General features: G+C 45.5%; 1 protein-coding gene across 6 annotated transcripts in view; it reads right to left on the bottom strand.

The window, feature by feature from the left end:
* Positions 1 to 10,224, bottom strand: part of LOC129137434 (eukaryotic translation initiation factor 3 subunit C) — a 51,050-nt gene extending 40,826 nt beyond the window's left edge. For 4 of the 6 annotated variants that reach the window (XR_008540014.2, XR_010152333.1, XR_010152332.1 and 1 more), the window contains exons 1-8: positions 10,108 to 10,219; positions 9,839 to 9,969; positions 7,858 to 7,923; positions 7,526 to 7,715; positions 7,178 to 7,303; positions 6,934 to 6,988; positions 6,696 to 6,805; positions 6,190 to 6,317 (exon numbers count right to left, since the gene is read on the bottom strand). Coding sequence is in view for 2 of the 6 variants with exons in the window: in XM_054669218.2 (XP_054525193.1) it covers positions 6,190 to 6,317; positions 6,696 to 6,805; positions 6,934 to 6,988; positions 7,178 to 7,303; positions 7,526 to 7,715; positions 7,858 to 7,923; positions 9,839 to 9,939 (776 nt within the window). In the remaining 4 variants the exon portion in view is untranslated. Of the gene's footprint in view, positions 1 to 6,189; positions 6,318 to 6,695; positions 6,806 to 6,933; positions 6,989 to 7,177; positions 7,304 to 7,525; positions 7,716 to 7,857; positions 7,924 to 9,838; positions 9,970 to 10,058 lie in introns of all 6 variants that reach the window. The other 2 variants (XM_054669218.2, XM_054669219.2) reach the window with 2 other exon arrangements.
* Between the last annotated feature and the right edge of the window lie 2,830 nt (positions 10,225 to 13,054).

A 13,054-nucleotide genomic window follows, 5' to 3' on the forward strand; every position in this document is an offset into this window, starting at 1 on the left:
GACTTGGCTTGACCTCTCCTATGACAGATTATACTCTGGTATATTCATATCTTGTTAGAAATTATCAGATAACAAATGTTTATATCCTCAGCTATATAATCAACAGATAAAAGCAACATTTCTAAACGAGTATTACCTCTACTTAATACATAGTTAAGAGACTAAAAACTCATTATTGAGAGACACCAACGGAAGTCAGGCCTAACTACACTGCAGAGGACCACACCATTTTCCCATGCCTTCCCAACCACAACTACTGATGGAAAGCCCTAGATGTATACCCTTGCTTAGGATCCTAACTCGGACATTCAGTCTCACTAGAGATCCTGGGGTTCACTTAAAAAACAAAAACAAAAACAAAAAAACGCCTCCAGAATCAGGTAACTCTTAGAAGTAGACAGCAGCTCTGTAAGAGTTCACAGGTCGCTGGGCGCAGTGGCTCACGCCTGTAATCCCAGCACTTTGGGAAGCCGAGGCAGGCAATCACGAGATAAGGAGATCGAGACCATCCTGGCTAACATGGCGAAACCCCGTCTCTACTAAAAATACAAAAAATTAGCCAGGCGTGGTGGCACGTGCCTGTAATCCCAGCTACTTGGGAGGCTGAGGAGAACTGCTTGAACCAGGGAGGCGGAGGTTGCAGTGAGCTGAGATTGCACCACTGCACTCCAGCCTGGGCAACAGAGCAAGACTCCATCTAAAAAAAAAAAAAAAGAAAAAAAGAAAAAGAGTTCACAGGTCAATCATGACATCAGGTATAGATGAACTTCCCCCTAATACTTTCAGATCACCATAAGACAACAGATGGCCTTATCCCACATCAAAGAGGCTGAAGCTCATCAGAATAAACCCACTCCTTTACAAGCTTGTTTTGACCAAAAGATGAAGGCTGAGAAATGCTGATGACGGAAAGGGTATATTTAGACTGGCTGAATCTGGAGTTGCTGAAAACCCTTACTGGCAGAGGGCCTATCGTGTTTTCTAGAGCATCCACCAACCCTGGGTGGCATACTCAAGGAGAGTTAATATCAGAGTTTACACAGAAAAACAGGCAAACAGAATCCACTGTTCTGTGGTTTTGCCCTCTCTCCTTGTTCCTCTTTCTCCTATATAAATCCTGCTTTTGCTCGGTTGGAAATTAATCTGAAAATGTCTCCCTTGTTATACAAGTGAAATAGTGTCTGTGAATTATTCTTCTACACTACAAAGCCACAAACTCTCAATGTCAAAAAGATTCTGACACTTGAAATTCTAACTTTATTTTCTCAAGGGTTTTCCTCAGAACATTGATTCAACTAATTTTAAATTTTTCTGATTAGGTATACAAGTTAGTTTACAGGTTAACAAAAAAAAATTTGGCTGGGTGCGGTGGTTCACGCCTGTAATTCCAGCACTTTGGGAGGCTGAGGTGGGCAGATCACGAGGTCAGGAGATCGAGACCATCCTGGCTAACACAGTGAAACCCCGTCTCTACTAAAAATACAAAAAAATTTAGCTGGGCATGGTGGCAGGTGCCTGTAGTCCCAGCTACTCAGGAGGCTGAGGCAGGAGAATGGTGTGAACCCGGGAGGCGGAGCTTGCAGTGAGCCGAGATCGCGCCACTGCACTCTAGCCTCGGCAACAGGCTAGTGTCTCAAAAAAAAAAAAAAAAAAAAAAAAAGAAAAAAAATTCAAGGATAACCTCTAAAAGCATAGCATGTCTAACTCCCAAACCAGCAGAGAAAAACAAAATGAATAATAAGAAAATATATATAACTAGAAACGGGGGAAAAAAAAGAGGATGAGAAAATACATGTAGGCTAGGTGTGGTGGCTCATGCCTGTAATCCCAGTACTCTGGGAGGCTGAGGCGAGCGAATCATCTAAGGTCAGGAGTTCAAGACCAGCCTGGCCAACATGCTGAAACCTCATCTCTACTAAAAATATAAAAATTAGCTGGGCGCGGTGGTGCTCACGTGTAGTCCCAGCTACCCAGGAGGCTGAGGCCTGAGAATCACTTGAACCCAGGAGGCAGAGGTTGCAGTGGGCCAGGATTGCACCACTGCATTCCACCCGGGGCAACACAGTGAGACTCCTTCTCAAAAACAAAAACAAAAAACACACAAATAAAAGAAAAATAAAATACAGGCTGAATATCCCTTATCTGAAATGCTTAGAACCAGAAGTGTTTCAAATTTCAAATAATTGCATATATATAATGAGGTATCTTGGGAAGGGCTCCAAGTCTAACTATGAAATTTGTGTGTTTCATCTACACCTTATACAAACAGCCTGATGGCAATTTTACATAGTATTTTAAATAACTTTGTGCATGAAACAAAGTTTTGACTGCAACCTGTCACATGAGGTCAGATGTGGAATTGTCCACTTATGGTGCTCCAGAAGTTTCAGACTTTGGAATTAGAGATGCCCAATCTTTAGAAGACAGAATGAATTTCAAAATAATTATGATGAAAGAAACTACCCCCTCCAAATTATATACCGTTGATTCCATTTACATAAAATTCTAGAAAATGCTAACTTACCTAGTGACAGAAAGCAAATTAGTGGTTGCCCAGGGATAGGGTGAGGAAACTGAGGCAGGGAGAAGTATTACAAAGGGGAAGGTGGAAATGTTTAGGTGTGAAATTTTTAGGATATTATGTTTTGATTGTGGTGAGTTCTATGGGTGTAAACATATGTCACAACTTATTAAATGTAACTTTAAGGCCAGGTGCGGTGGCTCATGCCTGTAATCCCAGCACTTAGTGGAAGGCCGAGGCGGGTGGATCACGAGGTCAGGAGATCGAGACCATCCTGGCTAACATGGTGAAACCCTGTCTCTACTAAAAGTACAAAAAATTAGCCAGGCGTGGTGGCGGGTGGCTGTAGTCCCAGCTACTCAGGAGGCTGAGGCAGGAGAATGGTGTGAACCCGGGAGGTGGAGCTTGCAGTGAGCCGAGACTGCGCCACTGCACTCCAGCCTGGGCGACAGTGCAAGACTCTGTCTCAAAAAAAAAAAAAAAAAAAAACTTTAAACAAGTGCAGTTATTGTATGTCATTTACACCTCAATAAAGCTATTACAAAATTTAAAATAAAGAGGATAAACAGAAAGTATAAGATATCATAAAACGGTAAGAATAAATACACTGATAACCACAATAGGCTGGGCGCAGTGGCTCACGCCTGTAATCCCAGCACTTTAGGAGGCCCAGGCAGAAGGGTTACTCGAGCCCAGGAGTTCGAGACCATCCTGGGCAACAGGGCAAGACCCCATCTTGATAAAAACTAATTATGTAGACACATATATAAATAACCATCATATACATGTAAATAACTATAATAAACGTAAATGAACTAAATTGCCAGAGAAGCAGAGATCAAGTTCTGGCGGTCATTGCACAATGTGAACGTACTAAATGCCACTGATTTGTATACCTGAAAATGGTTAAAATGGGAAATGTTATGTATCACAATAAAAGAAAAAAAAAGCAGAGATTTTATGAGATTAAAAAAAAAACAAACCAAAAACCTAGCTGTGCTTAAGAGACACTCTTTTTTTTTTTTTTTTTTTTCCTGAGACGGAGTCTTGCTCTGTTGCCCAGAGCTGAAGTGCAATGGTGCGATCTCGGCACACTGCAACCTCCGCCTCCCGGGTTCAAGCAATTCTCCTGCCTTAGCCTCATGAGTAGCTGGGACTACAGGCACAGGCCACCACACTGGGCTAATTTTTTTGTATTTTTAGTAGAGATGGGGTTTCACCATGTTGGCCAGGCTGGTCTCGAACTCCTGACCTTGTGATTTGCCTGCCTCCACCTCCCAAAGTGCTGGGATTACAGGCGTGAGCCACCACGCCCAGCCAAAAAACACTCTTAATCATACAGCATGGCAGAGTTAAAAATAAAAGGACAGGAAACGTCCTTTTCATAAACATCCTTTATCAGGTAGAGGGAAGCTCCCTTCTATTCCTAGCTTCAGTCTTTTATCATGAAAGAATATTAGGATTTTTTTCAAATGCTTTTTTTTGCATCTGCTGAGATGACTCTACGGCTTTTGTCTGTTATTCTATTGATATAGTATATTAGTTGATTTTCATATTAAAACATCCTTCTATTATTGGGATAAATCCTACTTGGTTATTAAATTTTTTTTTTAAACTTTTCTGGGAGATGAGCCCACCCATCCTCCATCCCCCTACAGGCAAGGAGGGGGTGCTCCCATATAATCCTTATTGTATGTTGCTGTGTTTGGTTTTCTACTATGTTGTTAAGAACTTTTGAGTCTGTATTTATAAAAGTATAGCTTTATAGTCTTACAGTTTTTTTGGTTTTGTTTCGTTTTCTGAGACAGAGTCTTGCTCTGTCGCCCAGGCTGGAGTGCAGTGGCACGATCTCGGCTCACTGCAACCTCTGCCTCCCAGTTCAAGCGATTCTCCCGCCTTAGCTTTCCGAGTAGCTGGGACTACAGGCACCTGCCACCATGTCTGGCTAATTTTTTGTCTTTTTAGTAGAGACTGGGTTTCACTGTGTTAGCCAGGATGGTCTCGATCTCCTGACTTCGTGATCCGCCCGCCTCGGCCTCCCAAAGTGCTGGGATTACAGGCGTAAGCCACCGTGCCCAGCCTTGATGTCTTAAGTTTAATTTTAGGCCCATTTGCTCCCTCAGACAGGAGCCTTTGTGTAACACACATGTGCAGTGCACATCACACACCAGAGTCCACACAATGGGAGACTTCAATACACAATTATTCAAAGACAAAAACACAAAGTACAGTAGATATAAAAGACCTGAACCAATAGTAACGCTGATAGTTCTGTAAGATGTCAACAGGTTAAAAAAACGAGTTTCATGATCAAGCAAGTTTTTGAGATGGTTAATAAAACAAAGTTAGGTATATTTATTCTCATGGAACTTTCCAGAGGTGGTTGTAAACCCTCCAAGAAGGGGTGTGATAGACAATGTGGCCCAGACCTTGACCAGTGTTCCCTGAAGCACTGGACAAAAAAGGCCTTCTCAACAAAATGCCCACCAAGTAAGTTGTTCAGCCTCTCTAGACCTCTAGAGGGCTGGAAACTCACTACCTCCCTAAAGCAGCACGACCACAACTTTTAAACACAGGAAAGCAACCTTGAGAGCAATAATCTTCCCATTAAAGGGGTACTATTTGTCTGGGTGCAGTGGCTCACGCCTATAACCCCAGCACTTTGGGAGGCTGAGGCGGGAGGATCGCTTAAGCCCAGGAGTTCAAGATCAGCATGGGTAACATGGTGAAATCTTGTCTGTATTAAAAACACAAGAATTAGCCGGATGTACTGGAGTGTACCTGTAGTCCCAGCTACCCAGGAGCCTGAGGTGGGAAGATCACCTGAGCCCAAGAGGTTGTGGTTGCAGTGAGCCAAGATTGCATCACTACACTCCAGCCTGGGAAGAGCGAGACCCTGTCTCAAAAAAAGCACTTTTTATCTGTAGTTTGCGCAAACTGGCTAAGAAAAAATAAATAAAAGCGCTATTTTTAGTGAGCTTGAGATTTCACTCCCATGGGATACAAAAGAGCAGGTATCACTTTTATTTCAAAGGGAGAAACTAAGACTTAAGGTCAAGTAACTTATACAATGTCGTACAGCTGATAAAGGCTGGGAGACAGAATCCACACTGGGATCCTCCCCTATTCTGACTGTCCCAGTAAAGGTCATGAACAACACTTGCGGCAGTCTGTATGCTGTATGTGTACTAAGAAGTTATCAGGAAGGGTAACACAGTAGCAACGCACACTGAGGGCTCACCACACGTCAGTCCTAGATGAACTACTTTCTTACATCACACCTCCCTGTATTCCTGCAGCTATTCTGGAAGGGAGGGTTCCCTGCCTTATTTTACAGATGAGAAAACTGAAGATTAGACAGGCTAAGTAGTTTGTCCAATGTCACACAGGTATCGGGTGCCAAAGTGAGATTTGCACCCAATCCACACGCAGTGAGTAAGGCTGTGGGTAAATATTTGGACTCTGGAGCCTTCAATTCTCATCTTTAGGACACATTAGCTTCGTGACTTTAGCCAACTAATGTACTTGACTCTCTGATCCTACTGTAAAATGCTAACAGTTGGCTGCTCCAACCTAAAAGGACTCCATGGAAGAATCAATAACCTTCCAGACAATTAGGAGCTTTCCACCAGTTCCAGTGTAACCCTAGGTCCCACTACTTTCCTTACTTTTTAAGAAATCTTGAGGCCAGCGCGGTTTGTTTCCCTTCTTCCTCCTCTGAGTCTGAATCGGAAGATGTGGAACCTGTGTCCCAGTCTTCATCATCTTCGGAATCTTCTGAGTCCTCATCTTCATCCTTAGAGGGAAGAAAAGAGGATCAGCAAGAAGATAGGGAGATTGACTGGTGTCTCCTCCTTACTAACGCATGTTCGAGATTTATTTTCATGAGTAGAACAAGAGCAGCTACTCATGGAATCAAGATACCAAGGGCTGGGACTCACCATCAAGTCCCAGAGTGATGCTGCAATTTGGCCGCAGGAACACACACAGCTTCCCCTGGCAGAGCTGGGCCCAGATCCCTGTTTGCCCACTGCTCTGATGTAAGAGGAAGCTTGTTCTCAACTCCACTAAATTCCACCCCTCCCAATCCTAGGGGTTTGAGTCTTGTCTTTCTCCCCCAGGGACTCAGGAACTACCTCTGGCAGGAAATCATCCATCTAACCCTGGCTCTTACATCCATCTTTTTGAGAAACTTGCGACTCTCCCCAGAAGGAGCTTCTGATTTCTTCTTCAAGAAAGTTGCAGCACTGACTCCGTCCTCATCCTCATCCTCATCTGAAGAGCCTAGTGGTAATGGAGGGAGAAAAAGATCCTGAATGTTGAAAAGCCAGACTAGAGGGCAGCCAAGAAACCAGGCCAAGGGCAGCACTAACTCTGGACTTCCTATTTGCAACAAAGGTTCTTTTGCTCACCTTCTGAATCCTCCTCATTTTTCTCAGCATCTTCATCCGCAGACTGCTCGGGGTTCTGGACAGAGAGGGAAGTGAGAGAACAATCATGGATGCTCTCCAGCCATCAGCCCACCCCACCCCTCCACCCCAGACAGTTCTGTCATCTTCCTGCTCCAATCACACCTCCCACTAGCAATTCCATCTTTGGGCCTCAGTCACGGGGTCACTGTTCCCAGTTCAGTAAGTGTGCCTCTAGCCTCCCCACCTGCTTGTAGCTTGTGATATGGGACTCGAAATCACGGTTGTATTTTCGGATCTTCTGACGCAAGGTGCTCAGAGCCTTGGCATTGTTCTTGTTCATCTTCTTCTTCCCTTCCTTATCTTCCCAAAGCTAAAGGGAAGAAGAGGAAAGAAACAGAGAACAGTGATTTGAAACTAAGTAACATTTCCTAAACTCCAGGCTTCTTCTCCACTTTTGAGTCTTGCTATTGGAACACCACTGGTACTACTTATTAACTACATCTGTTAGCTTATTTTTAAAAGATCCTATACGTCCCACCACTAAAAGTACAAAACCATGAATAAGTGGTGGTAATAAATATAGGCATCACACCTCATTAAGATAGTCCTCTAGGTCAGCCAGGATGCGGATATAGAACCGGGGGACACCTTCTTTGTCCACAATGCTTTTGGCCTTCCCATATGCTTTTCCCAGGAGCTCAAACTCTTCCAGGCACTTGGTGACATCACGAATCTTCATGGCATTACGGATGGTCCGGATAAGGTTGGTCAGCTCCTCAAACCTGGGTTGGGAGCCCGATACCACATTGAATGTGCCCACCGAGGGAAAACTCACCACTGCTCCCAGAGACTCCTATCACCCAGCCTCCCCACAGCTTCATTGCTCCCAGAGACTCCCATCACCCAGCCTCGCCATGGCTTTACCTCTTGTCCTTGGCACTGCGGACAACTCTCTTGGTATCTTCTTCATCCTCGCTCAGCAACAATGGCCTGTTTGGAAGGAACAGAGGCCATTAACCTCCTTTCCCAGTCTTTCCAAGAGATCCGTATTTCCCTACTCAGGACAGGTAGAACTAAGTAATCCAGGCCATCCACACCACACCCATCCTCTTTTTGACTCCTCCTCAGGGCCACTTCATATACAACTCAATCTTTTAAGTGTACACTAAGTAAGGCCTTTTGCTCAGTGTTGTAGCAACACAAAGATGACATTCACTATCCTCTCAAAAACAAATGAAAGTGCTAATTTACTGTGTAACTAATGACATAGAGACACAAGTCACCACAGAAGTAATGAATAAAAAAAGAGGTAGAGAAAAATGACACTTGAGCTATAATGAACAGAAAAGGCTTTAGGGAGATGGTACCTAAACTAGATCTTAGCAACATTTCCCAAAGTATGAGAGGCCAACAGCAAGGAGAAAGTCTCAATGGTATTAACACCTCCACTGCTAGTATTTTTCTATGATAATAAGACCAGACCACAGGCTCACAGTCAGCAACAGTATCTCTACTCTTTTGGTTTGTTAAGAGATAAGGTCTCACTATGTTGCCCAGGCAGCCTCCAACTCCTGAGTTTCAAGGGATCCTCCCACCTCAGCCTCCAGAGTAGTTGGGACTACAGGCATGCACCATCTTGCCTGCCTCTTTTCCCTTTTTATTATTTTTTGGATTATTTTAGCGGTGTTTTTTGAGGTGGAGTTTTGCTTTTATCGCCCAGGCTGGAGTGCAGTGGCGCAATCTCGGCTCACTGCAACCTCCGCCTCCAAGGTTCAAGAGATTCTCCTGCCTCAGCCTCCTAAGTTGCTGGGGTTACAGGCATGTGCCACCACAACCGGCTAATTTTTGTATTTTTAGTAGAGACGGGGTTTCACCTTATTGGCCATGCTGGTCTCAAACTCTTGACCTCAAGTAATCAGCCTCCCAAAGTGCTGGGATTACAGGCTTGAGCCACCTGCCCAGCTTGGATTATTTGGTATTTTATGGCAAATGACACTGGTTTCCACCTGTGGAAGTGATACGAAACCATATGCATATTGGCATATACATGTGCAATACATACTTTTAAAACAGTAGCACAAACGTGGCAGATGTTTAAGAAACACCATTCCAGTGGGGCACAGTGGCTTATTCCTGTAACCCCAACACTTTAGAATGCTGGGCGGGAGGTTCACTTGAGCCCAGGAGTTCAGAACCAGTCTAAGCAACACAGTGAGACACCTTCTCTACAAAAAATTAAAAACAATTAGCCTGCTGCGATGGCGTGCACCTGTAGTCCCATCTACTTGAGAGGCTGAGGTGGGAGGATCGCTTGAGATCTGAAGGTCGAGGCAGCAGTGAGCTATGACCCCTCAAAAAAAGAAAAAAAAAAGGACAAAGAAAAACCATTCTATTGTTCCAAAGGGTAAAAAAAAAAAAAAAATTAATGTACAGAAATGGCGGACGGGTATTTACGTAGAGGTGAACAGGCATATAAAATGTTTAAGCACCTGCGTACACAGCAGGTGACCAGACTTCAGAGTCGCATCAGGGGGCTCCCAGATACCAATCAAGCATTTTGCATTTCCTTCTGTGAGCAGTGAGAAGCCACTAAGGACTTCTCGGCGGTAAAATGAGAGGAGACAGGTAGAGGCTGTAGACTTAAGGCCAGTTAAGAAGCTGATGCAACAGATCTGGCTTGGGAAACCTCTGTGATTCTATCCCTTGTGCCTGGTGGGTGGCTACCGGCTATCACAGCCCTCTAAGGCTGTCTCTCTCCAACACCGCTCCGATCCTGCAAACTCTGGTCATTGTCCAAACCCACTCTCCCCGCCCTCACCTCCATCCCTCCCATGTGCACTGCGTTCCACAGCCTGCCTAACCCCGCACTCCCAGAATGGTCACAGCCACAGCCCCCGCAACTCACTGTTTGCCATAGTTGCCTCCGACAGGTTTGGTGACGAGCTCCTCCCCGGACAGGGACGACTCGGACTCGCTGTCCGAACCGGTGGTGAAAAACCGCGACATGGCGACGGCGCGGAGGTGCTACGGCCGGACCTGCGGGGGAGCCAAGGCGTCACCGGCCACGCGAAGAGGCCCGAGCCAACACCTCCCGACGCCCAACCCCTCACCGGCCCCACCCGGACCTTGACCTGGGTCTCCCACCACGAAGCACGAGGCCCAAAAAATACCAACCAGCTGAGCCCGCGAGTCACACCGCAGGGCCCTGACAGCGGAAACGCCGAGAGAGAAGGCGGGTCCTCGCGTCACTTCCGGGAAGCGCCGACTAACTACACTGGGAGACTACAACTCCCAGTGGCCTTCGCGCCATAAGGGGGCGGGGACAAGCCTGAGGGAACCGGGCGCTGAGACCTTGGCTGCAGGCGTCGCGAATCCTACCGCGCGTTGGTGTCGGGATTTAAAACACGAAGATCGGCGGGGCGCAGTGGCTCACGCGTGTAATTACAGCATTAATAGGCATTAATAGTATAGAAGTAGATAATCCTGCCGGGTGCGGTGGCTCACTCACGCCTGTAATCCTAGCACTTTGGGAGACCGAGGCAGGCGGATTACCCGAGGTCGGGAGTTCGAGACCAGCCTGACCAATATGGAGAAACCCCATCTCTACTAAAAATACAAAATTAGCCAGGCGTGGTGGTGCATGCCTGTAAGCCAAGCTACTCGGGAGGCTGAGGCAGGAGAATCGCTTGAACCCGGGAGGCGGAGGTTGTGGTGAGCCGAGATCGAGCCATTGGACTCCAGCCTGGACAACAAAAGCGAAACTCCATCTCAAAAAAAAAAAAAAAAAGTAGACAATGCTAGCCAGGCACAGTGGCTCACTCCTGTAATTCCAACACTCTGGGAGGCTAAGGTGGGTGGATCACCTGAGGTCAGGAGTTCGAGACCAGCCTGGCCAATATGGCAAAACCCTGTGTCTACTAAAAAATACGAAAATTAGCCTGGCACAGTGTCACCTGCCTGTAATCCCAGCTACGTGGGAGGCTGAGGCTGGAGAATCACTTGAACCCAGGAGGAAGAGATTGCAGTGAGCAGAGATCACACCACTGCATTCCAGCCTGGGTGACAGAGCAAGACTCTGTCTCAAAAAAAAAAAAAAAAAAAAGTAGACGATGCTAGATCTTGCAGGTCTTTATAGGCCTGTGGTTTGGAGCCGCCATCGGCAGAGGTTTTAGTGCAAGGGACTGTGTTACATTTTTCAAGGTGGTTTTGATATGGGAGCGGGACAGGGAAGTGCTGGGAAGGGAAGAGCATGCTCTTCCAAAGTGCTGGGATTATAGGCATGAGCTACCACACCTGACCGTTTTATTTTTTATTGTGAAATATTTCAACAGACAAGAATAAAGACTATTCCAATGGACATCTATGTACTCACAACCCACCCAGCACCGTCAAAACTTAACATGAGGCTGGGCATGGTGGTTCATGCCTGTAATCCCAACACTTTGGGAAGCAGAGGTGGGCAGACCACTTGAGGTCAGGAATTTGAGACCAGCCTGGCCAACATGGTGAAACCCCATCTCTACTAAAAATACAAAAATTCGCCTGGCATGGTGGCAGATGCCTGTAATTCCAGCTACTCAGGAGGCTGAGGCAGGAGAATTGCTTGAACCCTGAAGGTGGAGGTTGTAGTGAGCCAAGATCGTGCCACTGCACTCCAGCCTGAGCGACAGAGCAAGACTCTGTCTCCAAAAAAAAAGTTAAAAAAAAAAAACAAGGTTCATTGTACATCTGTAAATCCATAAATATCTTTTTTTTTTTTTTTTTTTTGAGATGGAGTTTTGCTCTTGTTGCCCAGGCTGGAGTGCAATGGTATGATCTTGGCTCACTTCAACCTCCGCCTCCCAGTTTCAAGCAATTCTCCTACCTCAGCCTCCCAAGTAGCTGGGATTTACAGACGTGCACCACCACATCCAGCTAATTTTTGTATTTGTAATAGAGAAGGGGGTTTCACCATGTTGTCCAAGCTGGTCTCGAACTCCTGACCTCAGGTGATCCACCCGCCTCGGCCTCCCAAAATGCTAGGATTACAGGCGTGAGCCAACACGCCCAGCTCTCTTTATTTTTAAATAATATGTGTACATTTTTACAAAATGAAAATGGTACAACAGAATACACAGGAAGAAAAAATAGACAGGAAAAAATGTTTCCTTCCTGCCCTGACCTCATGTTCATCAGCTTTTCTCTCTAGAAGCAAACACAATTGTCAGTTTATAGCGTTATCTTCCAGATGTCACTTTGTGCCGTCTCTCTCCGTATCTCTCTTTGTGTATACACACACACACACACACACACACACACACAGATTTGACTCTTGAACAATGTGTAGGTCTACGTATATGTGGATTTTATTCAATAAAGACAGTCAATCCTCCATACAGGTGGGTTCCACATCTGGAACGAAATGTCAATCAAAAATAACAGTATTCACTGGATTTGAAACCCATGTATACCAACGGCCCACATTTTGTAACCACAGGTTCCACAGGGGCAACTGCGGGACTTGAGTATGTACAGGTTTTGGTATCTCCCAGGAATCCTAGAACTAATCCCCTGAGGATACCAAGAAATGACTAGATAGAGACAGAAAGGATATAGATAGATGTATTGTATGTGTGTATGTATATATATATGTGTGTGTATATATATATATATTCAATATATATATATGAATTATATAGATCAGGGTATGTGTGTGTGTGTGTGTGTGTGTGTGTGTGTGTGCGTCTACCTGGAACATATCTGTCTCTACCATTGTTTCCTGCATCTTATTTCATTATTCATATATCTTGCAGCTCATTCTGTATCAGTGCATATGGCTCTGTCTCATTCTCTTTTTTTTGGTTTTTGAGACAGAGTCTTGCTCTGTCGCCTAGGCTGGACATAATCTTGGCTCACTGCAACCTCCGCCTCCTAGGTTCAAGCGATACTTCTGCCTCAGCCTCCTGAGTAGCTGGGATCACAGGTGCCTGCCACCACACCTAATTTTTGTACTTTTAGTAGAGATGAGATCTCACCATGTTGGCCAGGCTGGCCTTGAACTCCTGACCTCAAGTGGTCCGCCTGCCTTTGCTTCCCAAAGTGCTGGGATTAAAGGCACGAGCCACCACACCCAGCCTGATTG

This window comes from Pan troglodytes, chromosome 18 (genome assembly GCF_028858775.2).
Source record: "Pan troglodytes isolate AG18354 chromosome 18, NHGRI_mPanTro3-v2.0_pri, whole genome shotgun sequence".
Lineage (NCBI taxonomy): Eukaryota > Metazoa > Chordata > Mammalia > Primates > Hominidae > Pan > Pan troglodytes.